Below are 18,165 nucleotides of genomic sequence, written 5' to 3'. Positions count from 1 at the left end.
TACTGCCCACTTGTTTTCTTATCTGACAGAGGCCCACTACACTGGCACCACAGGACAGACGTCAACACTTTGTCTTACTCATTGATGTGTAATCAAAATCTTTTTTTCTCCTGTGGTTATGAAAGCCTTCCTCCCATCCTGCTTGGAGCTTGGTGATTGTCTTTGACGTGTGGCTGTGCAGCTTCAGTCATCAGTGATGTATTCCTAGATTTCAAAGCCCAAGCTTTGCACAAAGCAGAGAGAAGCTTGAGGACACTATATGATCAATTGCAATACACAGGTCGATGTCTAATTTACTTTCTATAGACACTGCGTATAAGACAAGAGTACCATCTTTAGCCTCATCTTCCCCTGCAGGCTCAGTGCTGATTTGTGATTAAGGTCAGAGCCTGGTCGTACTCATTGCTTTTGATATCCACAGCAACACACTCCATCTGTATCTCTCTGCTCTTGTCTCCTTTGAGACTTAATTTCTTTGGCTGTGTTCTTTGAACAGCACTTGATTAAAGCAGGTGTCCATCTGTGAGACTGGCTTTATAGGCATCAGATGGGATGTAGTCTAATTTATTTATCTTGAGTTTTAGACATGAAGTTTTCTCACTCAATGTTTCAAAAGAAAATCAAGGGAAACTGCTTCCTCATTTATCATATCTTGACTAGAACTGAATCTTTCAGGCACAGCCATGAGTTTGCTAAATCTGTACATTTGTGATAGTATTCTGAGGCACTCTGAAGTCTGTGTCTTCCAATTTACAGCTAGATCTACATCCCCAGTCTCTTAACTCTTAACTCTCGTAACTTACATTATTGGATTCCGTTGAGAGTAATTTTCCGATACAATGTAGGAATCAGTATTTGGGTTGAACAGCATTTTGATGTGTTTTCCATCACCGTCAAAAGTCTGAATCATGCTATTTACTTCATAAAGTTAAACTTTTATTGTGAAGGGGCACAGTTTCAACAAGAACCTCACCATAAGCTGTAACTGAACAGAATATCATTATAATTCTGTCCATCTGGTGTTCCAAATACCTACACAGTCTATATCTTTACATTGGTTCATGTTTACAATCTTATCAGCTTGCATGCAAAACAAGCCTCCTGCAGGAACATAAATGAGCAGTTACATAAGTTTCTTTGGGCCCCAGCAATGTGTTTTCTTTTTGTAGTTTAAAAACATGACACACAATTACACATTCAACAAAGAGTACGTGAGTAAACAACTTAACACAGAAAAAACAAGAATGATCTCAATGAAAATAAAAGTATCTCAGATTCGACCACTTTTTCTGAAGGGACCCGTGGTGTATAAAAAAAAAACTCAAATGAATTTATACGATGCATTACTGCTTCTGAATACAATGCTTTCACTTCGAAATACTCAAGACCTGTGTATCTATTGCCATCTGGAGGAAGGAAAAAGAACTATCATCATGACCGATCTTTGAACAGACGTTTGTAAGTGCTGTAGCAGTGTCAAGTGAACTATAAAAATGTCTCGTAATATTCTCTAAAAATCTACATCGTGATTTTTTTACATACCCTATACTGAAGAGTATAGCGACAATGAAAATTCCCCAGTGTTCTGATGCGGAGAAATCGGTGGATTAAAACGAATGCAGCTGAGGTGTTTGTGTAACTAGGTTTATGCTTGCTAGCTAGATCTTAACAGATAAGTCTATATAGCTCCTAGATGTAACTAAGAGTGTGAAGCGTCTACTTTTGTACACGGTGCCCCAGTTCCGTATCAGCTGAAACCACACGTGCAAGCTATTTGATAACAAAGCAGCGTGCAGTCCCGCCCGCTTCTAATTTAAAGAGGAGGGATCCAAAGATTAGTCTACAGGTTTAAAGATGGCGGCGTCCATGGAGCTTAACTTGGAGACTATACCCTCGGACCCCTTGCTATTGATTTTGTCATTTCTTGACTTTAGAGACTTTATCAGGTACGCTAAAGTTTCTTACTAGAAGCTGTACTCTAGCAGTACACCTAGCATGAAAACTAGCAAGCGTAAACACGAAAGCACAGCATAGAGAAGTACCTCGCTACCTAGTTAGCGAGCTAATTAGTCCACATTGTTGTTTCGTTTTGCTGCTAAATTAGCAGTTTAAGGTCTTTGTATTTACGTTGTGGTGTATTTTGGTCAAAAGCGCTTCCAGTATGTAGACATCCTTTCGATTTGGCTGATAAACAGCTTGGCTACATATTAGCGTATTGCTGGCTAACTCAGTGTATAGAGATGATACGTCTAGCTAGCGAGAGTGAAAGATAGCCATCAGCAGTTTATGTTGCATAAAGCCAACCGTTATAGCCATCCATTCTGTCACTTCCAACGTGGTAGCTGAGAAATGATGTCTACTCATAAAGTATCTAGTTTGCCAAATGTCACACTTTTGCTCGTACTGTCTATCTTCGTGCCTTTCCATGTGAATGCAAATATGCAGGTGACGCTGGGTAAGCTAATGAAGTTGCATCAACTGTCATTGTGGCTTGCATTTTACATTTAATGTCAACGCTGCCCTGATACCCGTTTAAGCTTCTCCCGCAGAAAAATTATGAATACAGGCAGCAAGCAAGTCTGCCAGTTTAGCTATCTGGATCAGTATAATCGTGATAGGTTGCGGCTAGTCACTGTAGCCATGTAGCAATGCAGTGCAACATCTTGGTAGGTAGCTAGTTAACGGCATGCGCTTGTTTTTCCAGCTGCAGTTATGTCAGCCGTCGATTTCATGAGCTGTGCAACCACAACCCATTGTGGAAGGGACTTTGTCTGAAATATTGGTTTTTGTCTGAGTAAGTATGTTTCAGATATTAAGTGTCGTTGTACCTCCGGGGTCACATTTGAACAAATCAGCTCTGGCCTGGTTAGAAAATGTAAAAATCATGTTTAACATTTTAATCGTTACCCTATCAGATTTAAGTTAATGTCTTTCTATTGAGATTGCCACCAGAGCAAAGTATATTTTTGTTTTATATTATGTAAAGGATCCTCATCATATGAATGGTAATCACTGTCATGAAGATACAGATGCAACCCAGATATTTCCTGTGTTCATACAATAGTCTGCAATCTAAAATATCATACCAAAACATAAAATTGTAGATTTTTACTGCAGTTCATATTTTGCAGCAAAATACATTAGGGTAATGCCTTCAGCTTGTGTTGTACCAGGATGTCAGTCTTGAAATGTCATTATGAAACCAGAATGTAAAAGTATATTGAGTCCATTCGTCTGATTGCCCTTAGTAGAAATTTTCAGAATGATGCGTCACTGAAGATTAGTCCTAGATGATCACTTGTCATTTGATGTATTATAGGAATAGTTAATTAGCCAGTGCCTTTGTTATTAAGAGGACTCTTTGGAGTGCTTAAGAATTGTGGAGACAGTTTATATTAAGATGGTGTCGTGCATTAAAAAAAATGTTGTGAACTTGCATGTGCAAACCAATATGAATCAAATTGCATGCTCTGTCCTTGTTCATTTCCTTCCTGGAGGCAAGATTCCAAGGAAATTGCTATGTCTATGGATGGTCTTGTTGATATGTTGATGAAGCACATCGTGATTCAATGTCTGCATTTACAAGGTCAGACAAGGTGGAGAAGGGACAGACGTGGAAAGATCTCTTCCGGGAATATTACGAGGATATGGGCCAGTACATTGATCACTACAGCACCCTGAAGAAGGCCTGGGATGACTTGAAGAGATACCTTAACCAGAAATGCCCCCAGATGATTGACTCCCTGAAAGGTAGCCTTATTTAGCCACATAGTCTCACACATAGTGTTGAACTATGATTCTGAAACAAGCAGCCTTCAATATACTGCCAGAACAGTGTTAACAGTCTTATAAACATAACATTAGACTTTGTGAAGTAATCATCAGAACATGGTACCAAGCCCCTTTACCCCATTTTTTGCACTAGTAATATGTCTGCATGATGTCATGAAACATTTGACTTTTTTTTTCTTTTTCTTGTACTTTGAGGAGCACCCCTGCATGCACTAAGAATGGCCTCTTGTCAGTGGCGGCTGGTGAGCTGCAATAGTGCACAAACTACAGACAATCTGCGCTGTTTCATGAGCATAATCATTTACTCTATTTAAGCGATTGGTGTCAATTATTCTGTGAATTATTTGTTTTATTGTTAATCTAGGAAGATAAAGGGGAACAGGTTGAAAGTAATGATAGATTTAAAGGTAATGTTTTAGCTTCCCCTGTCTCCAGCTCACCAGCCGCCACTGCCTCTTGTTGGCTTGCTTTGGATGTGATACTGTGGCCAAAGCTGAACCAGGGAAAACGGCTGTGTGGTGTTTTATTGTATTACTGCAAGAAAGAGTACAAAATGGAGTGCAGAGAACTGGACAACCAACATGCAGCGCAATTTATTGCTTTATATTGGTGATCACAAGAAAAAATGACACCAAGTGAAACAAAGTATAAGCATATGACATAGCCTAAGCATAGTCATGATAATAAGCTCCTTCAGCTTTTTAAAATACCTGCATATGGACAAAAGTACAGTCTCAGAGAGTGCCAGTTAACCTCTTCTGCTGATCATAGGCATCTTGTTTCAGGTATGTGTAAATTCAACAAACGTGCAAACAGTTCTGGATAAACCATACATGCTGTACATAGGACTGTCGCAGTGAAGGAATTTCCCCTGCGGTGATTAAGGGTGGCTCAACAGCACAATATGCAGTATTACTGCCGTTTTTTTTTTTTTTTTTTTGCGCAGATTACTTACTTTATCCTGATTTTAGTGCTATATAAATAAGCTTTGTTGTTAGGCTATTATTAGGTATATTGTTGCTTTTTAAATGACAAAGATAACAGTTTTAAAACATTAAATACTGTACTTATGTTAAATGCATAACACAGAAGGGCAATGAGGTACAATAAGAACACATGCTAGGCTACATGCCTTTTCTCCTTTATGGGGAAAAAGAGGATTAAGCCTAGCCTATAGCCTAGACTAGATATAAGTTGTCAAATGAAAATAAAGCAAATTGTTTAGGCTTAATCCTTTAAGCGCAAATCTACAGAGCCCCTAAAGGGACATGAGAAAAATTATCAGTTTCTCGTGCACACAAACTTTTTTTTTTGCTCAACCGAAATAGTTTCCTGAGCACACATGCAGTTGCTTGCCATCCCCTGCAGTTGGCTTGTCAATAGTGCGGTATTGCAATATTACGGTTATCGCGCAGCCCTAGCTGTACAGTTTACAGACAGTACAGGCCAGGCACTGAATATGGTCAGTGAACACAACAATAAAGTGAACCACCCTTCATACTGTTTTTTTCCAAGGGATAAAAAAATACGCTCCTGTCTGTCCAAGTTATACATGAAATGAACCATGCTGTTTTGAGGTTCAAAGAATGACTACTAATATCCCATTTATTTATTATGTAAGTCGCAACTATTGATATTCCTATGTAATTTTGATTTGTGTGTTAATTCCATCCGCTATCCTGGGCTATTATGGAATAGAGGGAGCGAAGGAGGAGGAACTGAATGCCATTGAAGCCCAGATTGGCTGTAGGCTGCCAAAAGACTACCGTTGTTCCCTGCGAATACACAACGGCCAGAGGCTCGTGGTCCCAGGGTATGTCATAAGTAATTCTTAATGTAAGACTGGCAGGAACAAATCCACGCATTGAACCAAGTGCTATTAAAAATGGAAAAAGTCAATACCTTCAGTTTTTGCATTTGAGAGTGCACACACCCAAAAAAACAAACCTTCAGATGTGTTGACTTTTTGGTACAGTGTGTGATATGTTCCTGCTCTACCGGAAATTCTGAGAGATACACTTTTAATTGTCTGTGGGTGAGTGTGCATTTTCAACTTTACAACAGTTTGATCTACGATTTTCAGAGACTAGAGTCCTGTAGGATTCTTTTTTCAAATGTATATTTTATTCTTACACAACATCATGAGTCAAGTACTTTCTAAAATAACCCAATATGAAGGTAAAGGATTATGAAATAAGTGGGAAGATGGGATGTCTGACCTTCTCCAGCTCTGACTTAGCATGCTGTGGGTCTGCAGCATATATTGCCATAGAGCACGGAAGGTGTCAGCACTCAGTGAAACTGTTCCAGTGTAGACTCAGTGTTCATTCACCCCTAAAACTCAATCCATAAATGAATCAGTCTACACCACCCTGAACATTACACACCCCAGAGTACACTAAAGAGTAAACTGTCATTTACTCTGTGTCAAGCCAATTACAATCAAAGAAACATCACCCAACAAACCATTGTATGTTACTGAACTTTTAAAAGAAATGATGGAACGGCACAAATTGGACTGTATTATTCAAACATTGGCTTCTTTCCAGGTTGATGGGCAGCATGGCCTTGTCCAATCACTACCGCTCTGAGGACCTGCTGGACATAGAGACCGCAGCGGGGGGATTCCAACAACGGAGGGGAATGAAGCAGTGCCTGCCCCTCACCTTCTGTTTCCACACGGGGCTCAGCCAGTATATGGCCCTGACGAGTGTGGAGGGGCGGGTCTGCGGAGAAATCTTCTACCACTGCCCAGTAAGTCCTGAGCCAGACCCTGTTGCATTGTCATGTTACTGTTTTCTGGCTCCTGAGTAGCTCTGTGGTTAAGGCATTCACTCATGTTGAGCTCTATGGCCCCATGTTCAAACCCAGCTATGTCATCAGCTGACAGTAACCAGCAGCTCGCAGCAGTGGAACAAACTGGCTTTGTTCAGCAGTGGATAGGTGTGGGTGAGTCAGCAGGGGCTACTTGTCTGGCCAGTCTCAGGCACCTGTGACTCATTGGCCTGCTTGGATGATGAAACCAGTGAAACTGTGCCCATCCTCCAGTTGGTGCTTAGCTGTGACTGTAGTGTACTAGGCAACTTGCAATGAGACACATAGTCGCAGTTGGATGAGGATTGCGTGCACTATGCCCCAGCTCCTTTGCATGAGTACAGTGGATGTTGCAGTGAAATAGACATAACATATCCAATTGTCAGTTTCCAAAATAGGACTGAGGACTTAGAGTGCATTTGGTGACCCCATCATATATATTTCTGGGTAGTAGCTAAATTAAAAAAATTTTTTGGCTGTCCTAAGAAGTTTTGTGTGCTAAAGAGCTTATTTACAGAAGCCTTAGAATACAGTGTACTTTAGGCACCAGTCGTAGTTGTAGGTTTATTCTAATGATGTTTTTATTATGTGCAACCATAATAAAGTGATTCCAGACATCGGTTGGTTATAATCACAAAATCCCCAAACTCCCGCTTGCACCAACTGTGGCACTTAGCTGTTTTTATGTAATGACTCCTACTATTTTCTGAGACACTGATATCATCTGTTTTTAGGTTACCTCTTTTGTATGCACTTTTGTAAGTGGCTCTAAAAATAAAAGCAAATGCAAATTTTTAAGGTGCTGAAAGTGATTTTGAGACATAAATACCTGGGAAAAGTGTTTGGTTGGACAACAAAGGCTTACTAAATCTGCCCTAAAAACTTTTTTTTTCAACATGTTCTTGGCACAGGTACATTTTCCATGGTGTTCAGATTTAAATAGGATTTTCTTCTCTAAAACTTGTATTTAATCTAATTTAGCTGTAATTTTAGGGTAGACCAACTTGTGTCATAAGTATGTTTAGATGATTCAAAAAATTGATTGGGAGCACTGAATGCTTATTTTTCATGTACTGCAATGTTAAAAATGAGCTGTAAGTGGGTGCATGATCAGGTCTTTGTCAGCAGGGGGCCATCTAGTCATGTCTTCTCACTATCCTTTAGTTTTCATTGTAGAGAGTCATCACAACTGTTCTCAAACTGACTATAGTCTTTTGTTTTTGTATTTTAGGATCAATTGGCACAAGATCCTTCCGCAATTGACATGTTCATTACAGGTGGGTTTCTATGGTTATTTTTGTTATTGGCCCAAAATATGAGACCGCAAAGCAGTGGATAAATATACTTGTGCTATTAAACAGCTGCCCTAATTTTATACAGCTCAACTGATGAAGTCATATATGCGATCATTATTTCTCTTCTGTGCCTTTAATTTTCTTGTGTGCAACTAAGTTTGTAGTCCACTTAGAGGAGTTTATTTGGTCTGCAGAACTTTTCAGCCCGAGAGTATCTCTCTGACATAGTACTTGTGTATTTGTACAAAAACTGCATGTCACTTCTGTAATTTTCAGGTGCTAACTTGGGAATTTAAACCTTGCTCTTGGCCTCGCTTATGACATGACCCAGGAGGGGACAGTGGAGCTGAGTTTTCATACTACATAGCTATAAACCATGTACTTCCAGCTCAGCTATGTTTTCATTGCATCATTCTTGCATGAGATCTAGGGTGATGTCAGGGGATACAGAGGGAGTTCTCAGAGACTGAAAAAAACATTGTGGCATCCTTAGTTTGAGCTTGACTTCCTGGCTGCTATTCCAATTCCATTGTCTTGTGGTTCCTGATTCAAATGCACAAAGGTAGTGCTTACTGGACACTCTACATTCCACCAATTTTGCATGCCATTGGCTGTCATTCCAGGGTTCCAGGAGGTGACTTTGCAAACAATGGGCAAGACTTTGTTGATTAAAAGGAGAATTGAAATTGTTAGATTTTTAAAGCAATGAAACAAAATGCTGAGTGGAAAACTTAATCGTGTAATTGTGTAATTAAATACAATTATATAAAACATGCTATCAGGCACTATTAAAATGGCTTGTTTTGACAAAGGCTATTGTGACCTGTAGGCAGATCTGTCGCTGTAAATGTAAAATCTTAATACCTGTATATACTCTGTATCTCAGGGTCTAACTTCACAGAGTGGTTTACCTCATATGTCCACAACGTGGTAACAGGCGAGTACCCCATTATCCGAGACCAGATCTTCAGGTAAGGTCCTAATATGCTAAGAGCAGATGGCTTACACTTTGGACACTATGAGAAATGCTATACTTCCATTATTCCAAAGGGTCATTTCCATTAACAAACTGATGGCCACATGTTTTTGCAGTTTTCAAAAAGCCATCTTCATGCCACGCATGTCATTTTGCATGGTTGATTCATTTGTGTCACTACCCATCTTGAGCAACATTGTCAGGACATGTTATGCTCCCTTGAGTGTTAAGGCACTTTCATTTTTTGAAGAAATTTGGAATTTGATTGTAGTCTCTAAATTAGCTGCAAAGTTGGGTCTCAGCTGAGGAAGGAATTTGTTTTATACTTTGTATATAAACCTTGAAATCTGCACCGTGGCTACAGCTCTTGTTGTCATATCCCCCCTCAAGGTATGTCCATGACAAGGAGTGTGTGGCCACCACTGGAGACATCAAAGTATCCGTGTCTACCTCATTCTTACCAGAGCTCAGCTCTGTGCACCCTCCACACTACTTCTTCACATACCGAATCAGGTACATTGGCCCAGCCTGCTGTTGGTATTAATGATATTTCCAAATGCATCACACTATACGTTTGTGTCCACGGTAAACACAGTGAAGATTGTAATGTTCTTGGCTATATTCATGAAGCATTGGCATCAACCCAAAGTTGGTAACTTTTTTTTTTTTTTTTTTTTTTTTTTTTCTTTCTTTCTGAAAAGAGCTTCCCGCTTGAATAAAACATAAATTAAGAGATGGAAAATTGAATTTGTTAGTGGCTTCATGGATAGCTGTCATTTTGTCTGGATGTAAAATTTGTTTGCTGCTGGCATAATCAGCTTCAATTCAGTTGATGCAGTTACTGTCATGATAAAGTATGGATATATGGGAAAATGTAACTGAAACCACAGGTCTGCATTGATTTTTCACATCTTTAAAGGCAAACAAAGTAAATGAATCCCCTTGGTTTACACAAAACAGGGCACTCTGTTGTCAGATTTGTAGGGCCAAGGAAAACGATGAGCTTTTCAATATTCATCTGCTTTTTCAACAACAAGCTTGGCTGAATTGGAGACCCCTGGGTCCAGGATTGTTAAGCAGTCATCTGTTTTATTTTATTCATTTGACAGAGCTTCACAGAAAGGTACAGTAGTATATCTGCTATATTAGGTAATTAGTTTCATATATTGGTGACCCTTGCTGAAAATGCTAATATTTATCTGCTTCTTGTACCTAACCCCTTGAATAAGAAGAGGCTGAATGAACTCTTGACGACATGCTGTGCTTTCAACAGGATTGAGATGGCAAAGGATGCCTCTCCAGAGAATGCCTGTCAGCTGGACAGCAGGTACTGGAAGATTACCAATGCTAATGGTCATGTAGAGGAAGTGCGGGGCCCTGGTGTTGTAGGTAAGGAACAAAACATGTTTTTGTTAAAACAAATCAGTCTTCTAATGAAGCTACCCAGCTGTGGAAATGATGACAGTAAGTGTCAAACTGTAGAGATTGTTTTATGTATCAAGCAAAATCCAGACATTACACTTAGATATGTCTGCTCATTTCCTGCGAAAGTCCATTAATCAAACATATGTCAGGATCCACTGCACACTTGTGTGTATTCCAATCACTCACTTAACGTATAGTTTTCATCCAATGGAGCAACAACCAGACCAACAGAAATATGTACACATAGATCATGCACCCTGGATGGCTGAGAGGGTCATATGCCACAGGAGTGTGCCCCTGTGCGCCGTTAACCCCTGTCTTCAATGTTACTGCTCTCAAGTAATGTCTTTTGCCTGTTCCTGCCGAGGTTTGACTGGATAGAGACTGTTGAATTCACAGCAATCCTGTGTTATTGCAGAGGCGATTAATGAACAGCCTCTCAACAGTTCTCATGGCCTGTGTGTGCAGGGGAGTTCCCAGTGATGTTGCCAGGAAAGGTGCACGAGTATGCCAGCTGCACCACCTTCTCCACCACCTCAGAGCACATGGAGGGACACTATACCTTCCACCGTCTGAAGAACAAGGAGGAGGTCTTCAGCGTCTCTATCCCCCGATTCCGCATGGTCTGTCCTCCCTTCCGTGAGTCCACAGTGCGGATGGTAAGCATCCTTAGCAGCCTGTGGAAGGAATGGGTGGGTGAGTTTGATCTGAAATGCACTAAGGAGAGAACAAATATGTACCACTGTGTGAACCCATCCTGTCCCCCTAGTATAGTATGCACCTGTTACCTTTTAAAATAAATGAATAAATCAAAAATGGTACATACAGTTATGAATATTATTGTTTGTCATTTCAAATGAGATCTTGGTAACAGCTGGTAAGGTTGGTAAGATGTGAGTTTGTTTATGGACACCATGATGTGGAATTTGAGCTGAAGGGTTCCTGTGAACATGCTTTTATGTTGCTTTCACTAGTCCCTCAGGAAACATGACATAATTTCCTCCTTCCTTTGCAGGGCTGTGCAGGTGATTTCCCACTTAGGGCTGTAGGTGACGACTCTGATACAGACGATTATGACGAGGGTGAGCACTAGGGTATCAACATCCCTTTCCCAAATGGACGCTACACTTGTCACATCTGACACACTTTTCTATCACAGGACTTTGCTGTCTAACAAGAAATGGGGGTGGATAGGGTTTGAAAAATCACAGGTCAGTTTGTTTATTTCTGTGGTTTATTTCCCAGAGGTCTTTGCTTTTGATAGCCTGTGCAAAAGCTCTGATCCTTGATTTAAGACTCTGCAAACCTTTGTATACCAGCAGCAGTTGACCCCTTCATCACTCTTCCCTCTCATTGAGTTCTTTATTCACTATTTTGGAGATCTGGAATGGGGTGTTCGCTGTTGAACAATGATGATAGCCTTAGGTATAGGTATTATACCGCTATAGGTATATTAAAGGAATATTCAGTACAAGGATTATTTCTATATCTGTGTATTACAGTGATGATCTCAGCACAAATGGTTATCGCGGAAGCTTTCCCAGCAATGCCTCCCTATTTTGTTGACATATTTAGTCAGTCATTGTGGCAGAAGAAAAGTAAATCTAGTTGTGCTCCCACCTGATCACCTTGGAGAGCAGCCTGATGTACAAAACAAGCTTCACATTTCATATTTGAGAAGGGTTGGTACAGCGGAATAATGTAAGGAACAGAGTGCCAGCAACTGTCAGTGTCAGGTTTGAGGCTTTCAAGACCATGACTTACCATGATTTACTAACATTTCTATTAAGTGTGTGCAGTGGCACTGTAAGCCCAGACTTATATTAGATTCCCTGGTCTCTCATGGAATGATTAACTTTTAGTATTCTCTCACTTGGGTTATATTAAATATCCTAAACTTTGTTAGCACAATAAAACACATATACCAGTAAATTTCAGTTACATCATCTTCCACACTGCTTTGAAATCCTTTGAAAATGAATATAGCTGAAGTGGACATCAGCCCCCCCCCCCCCCCCCCCCTAGTCAAGGCCTGGAGAAGAGGTCCAAGTAAAATGAAAATGATTTTGTTACTTTGATTTCAGCATTACATTTTTGACAATTGATTGCTGCAATCTTTGGTATTATGGCTTGTTAACAAGTGATCTCTGGTAGGAACCTGTTTGTCACAGGTAGGTAGGAAAGAGTCCTCATCTGCAGCACACACACATATGTACATATATATGAGCCTGCATATACAAACTGTCCTCTTACTTCCCTGACCATCTCTTTCTCTCCTGTGTAGAACGATGTAGTTCATCTTCATTTTGTGAGGCCCATTTTGTTTGTTGCTCCCTCTCCAACTCTGCTGTGCATTTCGTGATCACTGATTTGAGACCAATGGGGAATGGCATCAGTGCTCTATAAGGTGTTCATCTTGGTTTTTGCTTTCTCTGCCCTCCCCACCCCTCCCCTCCAAAAAAATAATTTTTCAAACAGAACATTAAGTAAAAATCTGTGGATGTTTTTCCTGCTGAATTTTTTTTTTCTAACTAATTGATGTATTAAATATTCCACTTGCCTCTGTCTGGCTTCTCTAAGAAGTATGACTGGCTGATTGCATACAATATCAACTTTAAAAGGGTGACTTCAGTTTAAAAATGAAGATTTTTCTTTAAAAAAGCTGTGCAATTGAGTTTTAGGTTAATCTTTATTTCAGTGTCTGTTTGATTTATGTTTGCTTATTGTCCATTATCACAGTTTTTCTGTTTTTGTTTTTATCTGTTTGGGAGGGAAGTAAACAATAAATGCTGTATGTATAAATCCTTTAAAGTTTCTTGCTGTGATAAAACAGTACTGATATCCTTGTGTGTCAGATTATTGTGATTTTTTTTTTTTCTTTAAAGGTTCTGCAGCATGTTCTGTAGCCTCTTACAGGTCAGTTTCATTGTAAATTTGGAGGCAGGATAGGCAGCATCTCAAAGGGAGGTAGCATGCTATGATCATACTCCTGGTACCACTGCTTGCCATTTACAAGGAATATGTGATACTTCAGATAGTAATTTGACTGTGTGTTTAGAGTTATTTAGCTTAATAACAGATTTTCACAGTAACTAAGCTGGTAACATTTAGGTTATCATTAGCTTATAGTATTAACTTTAAGACTGAAAATAGCTTAATTTTATATTAAAATCTAGATGATCCCTATTTATATTACCTTGCTTAACATTCAAAAGATTGTGATATTGCATTTTGTTTTGTGCACCACTGTGCCTAATATTAAATGGATTCTAAATATGGTGAGGAAACCTTTGATGAAAGCTAGTGTGACAGTGCTGTGAAGGGATATCATTAGCTGACACCAGCAAAAGTCCACTCAATTCAAAGCAACCGGCGATAGAATAAAGGGAATCTTCAGTTAACGTTCACTTCATTTTGAGGTTTGCTGTTCTGCTAACTGAATTACTATCTGTGCCTCAGCAGTCCTGGAGCAGAATTTCAAAAGTTATTGTGGAAAAACTGCAATTTAATGTGTAGATCGTAGGCTTAATACATTCTCCTTCCCAAGGGAACTTGAGCTGAATGTGCATTTGTAGACCTAGACAGTAGTTTCATTTCTCTACAATATTTTGACAAACTACTTTTTAGCTTTATTCTGTCTTCTGCCTTTTCTTTACAAATTATTTTATTTCAAACACATAAAATGTATTCATATATAATTTTAAATATAAACATACAGTTTGACTATTTGATCCTCTAAGTCTTAGGAAGACTTGGATGGGTCTATGTACAAAAACTCTGCTTTTGTCCACATGCTTTATAAGTAAAAGCACTTCACAATGACTGCCTTTCATGTTGCTGAACATTTTGATTAAGACCATGTTTGTTCTGTTTGTTCTCATCAAACAAATGTTCTTGTGTAAACAGGCTTGCACTTACAACAAGTCTTTATATGTGGTTTAGTATCTGAATATACATTGCCAGAAGAAATTCAAATGCCATTTGTTGTGGTGTGACCACTGCTTCATTGTTCCACCCTGTTTAGTACTACTCATCCATGCAATGAAACATGAGCCGCCTTCGGAGAGTACGAAACCCCTTCATCTCTTTTTTGTTCTCACAGATAAGGCAATCTACATGACTAAACACAGTTGTTGATTCATTTATCTTACACATACTGTACCCTACAACAGTGGTTCCCAGTCCTTGGATCAGCCTTGAATGATTTTGGCTTACACTGAGTTGAAATGAGTTTGGATTTAGCTAATTCTTGAATATGTAACACGATTTTACCATAGCTTTCATCTGACAGCTGGAAAATTATAATTTGGATGGGGGTGTGTAAAAGGAAAAAACCTTTCAACATTTTCTGTTCATTTATGTCTACAACAAATTATTACAAATCTGTGGTAAACTTGGGTATTTACTTTATTCAGTAGGCTATGATGGAGAACCTGTAAGATATAACAAATTATGGTTTCATTACAACTATATCCTGAAAGGGAGAGAGGAATGTTCATTGTTGGGGCTGTCAAAACAGTTAAGTGTGCATCTAACTTTTTAATTGCTGTGACTGTTCCTGGGGTTGGCCTGGGCTAGTGCTGTTGGGTACTGATGCATTCACCTCTCCTGATGCAACTGTATGCAACACATATCACCTGCTAGCTAGCTCCACTCCTAAAACCCAACCTTAGACAGTGACCTTTGTAAAATATCACAATAATTTGTAAGCCTACACCTAAGATAAGGAGAACGAGTCATTTACAAAGAGTCATTTAATTGCTTGAACTATTCGCATAAGAGCCCCATTGATGTCAAAGTTTGTGTAGGAGAAGGCAGGATACAACACCCCACTGTGCACTGACATAGTATTGCCATTGTAGCCTCCAGCTGCACAAAGACAATTCTGTCCTCATAATGAACTTTTTTTGTGTTCAGTTAGTGGTCATCTCCTTCATCTGAGCCACTTCTCATATATACGCCTACTATGTCAATGCGAATGGAAACCCATCTCTGTATTTCTTGTTCTGTAGGAAAAGAGGTTCTTTCAAGTCCCAATGAACCCTGAATATAATCTGAAAGTGTAGTTCTGGATGTTGACTTGTACTGATATATATTTGTAGAATCCATGTACATCGGTCTTCAGTCAAGTTGTGTTTTTGTGGTTTCATGACCATTTATTAAGATGCATCCTTACAGACTGCTGGTTGCATCTGTTTCAGATCACTTTGGTAAAATCATTAAACATTTACTATGAGTTGCTGTAAAATTTCCCAGTCTAGAGTTGCCATACCAGCCATCAAGCTATAATTTACAGTTACAAAAAAAACTAACCTTTGAGAGGTGCACACTTATGTTCTACATAATGGTGTATTGTTTTCAGGTCAAAGTGTATGACCATTTTTTCAAGACAACACGATGCAGATTCACTGTGGTACTCATAAATAGTAGTTAAGCTAGTAGTTAAACACTTTCCACCATATTGTACACAAAATAAAGTTTTTCAAAGAACATAGAAATGGATAGACCTTGTCTTTTGTTGACATTAATGTAAGAGAGGTGTGTGCTGTCAATCCTCTGACTTACTGTAAAACTCACACCCTAGAGCATCAAAGACAGTGCATACAACTATCAATTTTCTCCTAGTGACTGAAATTTTTCCCCATTCATTGATTTTTATAGTTGCTTTGTCCATGAGTTAAAGATCTTCGGCTCCACGCGAGATCAGGGAGATTTTAGATCAGGGAATGAATTATTGCTAGCGTATATAATACGGACTCTGATATTACCAGACCGGAACGCAATTTTATTAAAAACAAACATGGCATGGTTTTTCGGATGAGATTTAACCAATAGCAGCCTGTTAAGACGACGTACTGGCACAAGAGCGCTGTTCTTCCCAATCGGCAACTACTTTCTGTGAGGCGGTCCCAGGAAGTATTTGCGGGGACTGTATCAGTTGATTACTGCACAATAGGCTAGCGTGCATTGAAATCGATGGAGCATGGAAGCGAAACTTGTGAAGGTTGGCGCAGACACAAGCACAATAGAACGGGGGTGAAAAATGACGAAGAGCTTGGTTAGATGAAAACGGTAATGACGGACAAACGTTTGGCTCATGGTGTCACAAAACGAGCCTGGGATCTGCTTTTGCACCGTGTGTTCGAAAAAAAAAAAACAAACAGGATGGGACAAGCGGCAAAAAAGGCGTTGTCTCGGCTTAATACAGATCCCTCACACAAAGCAGATGTTCAGGCACTTCGTTATATTTCAACGTTGCCGGGAGTTGTGGCCACTCTAGCTGCTGCCGCTTCAGCCATCCAAGATCATGTGTGCAATCATAAAGTTCGCGTTTGTACATTTATAGCGGAACATGACCTGTATTTCAGGATGGCGCCAGCGCTAGTTTACCTGTGCAAAACATTATCACAGGGCAGAACTGCACTCTCCAAACTTACCGTGTCAAATACGCAGGCCAGCTACTGTACCTATATACTCACGGCATTGCCCGTCACTTTAGGCAATGCTTAGTGCACAACCTGTGAAAACAGATGTTTTCACTGAACGTTGACGAGTCCACAAAAAGGAAAAAAGGAGTGCCTGAGACCGACATTTGGACTTCTGTTATAACCCCAAAAGGATGAGGAAATAAGAGTGATCACTTGCTGAGCAAACTGTATGAACCTTAGTGTTGTTATTTTGCATCTTCATCATTCATTTTGAGTGATGATGCATGTGTCACCACACGAATGCTGCACTTAAATTTGTTTACTAATCATTGAAATATCTTTATGTTGTCTTTTCTTTTTGAAAAGTTGCACTTTCATTTTTAATAGCATTTAAGAAAGAGGGAAGCACTTTAAATTTGAGCACTGTAATACAAAATTGTATTGATAATTGCATTTATTATTTTTGTTTTACAATTTTGAATTAAAGTTGTTGTGGTAATGCTAAATGTACATGCATCCTATTTTTTTACCCCCTCCCCCCACCAAAAAACAAAAAAACAACAACAAAAAAAAACATTTCAGGCTCAGAAAATTTTGTTGCTTTAAGACCTGGTCACATTATTTAAATTTTTACAATAAGAGCTCAAAGAGCCAAACTGAGCTGCAAAATTCTAACCTTAAGACTCAGAAATGCTGTTTATATACAAAATGCAAAACACCTGATTACCCACATGATTCTCAAAATGCTACTATATCATTTTAGGACAGCATTCAAATGCTAATTACTAGTCATGCAGATTGCTTAATCAATATAATGTTCTGATGTGTCTTTTACAGCTAATGTCTTTATCCATGTGAGACTGTAAGGTAACACAGATGATAATCACTACAACATGGCAGAAAAGGCTGTTGGGAAATTGTGCAGTAATCTGTGGCAGCACAGAGCAGGCAAATTGATGTGTTTGTGGTTGGGTGTTGCCATAGTCATGGCTGAGGTTGTGGTCAAGGTCAACAGCCAAGGCCTTCAACCACCTGAAATAAAATTACAGCAACCATTATTGACCATGTCTTACAGTTTTTTTTATAATTGCATTGATTCATTTTCACAACAACTTTCAGAAAGACCCCCGTTCTTGCCTGGACACTAAATGCTATACTGACATTCAAAAAGCAAAAAAATCACTTGCTAAGTTCTCCGAATACAGCCACTTCATGTTAGAACAGTGTTAAAATGCCCATTACTAGACATATCACTAAATAAATTCACATCATTTTTGCAACTGTGTCTCATCCCTCCCAGTATCCTTGCCCACATGTGAATATGCTGTAACAAAATTAGTAATCACTACACAATCTATTTATTATGAGTTTACACAGCTATTACATAAGGTCCAATAACTGTATCCCATTGAGAATCTGCTAATTTATTTTTACT

General features: G+C 39.2%; 1 protein-coding gene across 1 annotated transcript; it reads left to right on the top strand.

Annotated features, from left to right (window-relative positions):
- The first annotated feature begins 1,854 nt into the window (after positions 1–1,854).
- fbxo3 (F-box protein 3) lies at positions 1,855–11,481 on the top strand. Its single transcript, XM_036535452.1, has 11 exons — positions 1,855–1,946; positions 2,705–2,794; positions 3,587–3,750; positions 5,491–5,605; positions 6,342–6,546; positions 7,838–7,883; positions 8,788–8,872; positions 9,268–9,390; positions 10,151–10,266; positions 10,771–10,961; positions 11,318–11,481. Exons 1-11 carry the CDS (start codon positions 1,855–1,857, stop codon positions 11,393–11,395), a joined length of 1,305 nt encoding a protein of 434 aa, XP_036391345.1. The 3' UTR covers positions 11,396–11,481.
- Positions 11,482–18,165: the final 6,684 nt, after the last annotated feature.

Source organism: Megalops cyprinoides, chromosome 8 (genome assembly GCF_013368585.1).
Source record: "Megalops cyprinoides isolate fMegCyp1 chromosome 8, fMegCyp1.pri, whole genome shotgun sequence".
NCBI classification, from domain to species: domain Eukaryota; kingdom Metazoa; phylum Chordata; class Actinopteri; order Elopiformes; family Megalopidae; genus Megalops; species Megalops cyprinoides.
The sequence above is the reverse complement of the archived record's forward strand: the minus strand, read 5'-3'. Positions and strand labels throughout refer to the sequence as shown.

Excerpts from the sequence above, each read along its gene's own strand:
- fbxo3 (XM_036535452.1), top strand. The coding sequence starts at position 1,855 with ATGGCGGCGTCCATGGAGCTTAACTTGGAGACTATACCCTCGGACCCC. Across the intron at positions 7,884-8,787 it reads AATTGACATGTTCATTACAG|GGTCTAACTTCACAGAGTGG; the intron begins GTGGGTTTCTAT and ends TCTGTATCTCAG. Across the intron at positions 10,962-11,317 it reads GTGAGTCCACAGTGCGGATG|GGCTGTGCAGGTGATTTCCC; the intron begins GTAAGCATCCTT and ends CTTCCTTTGCAG.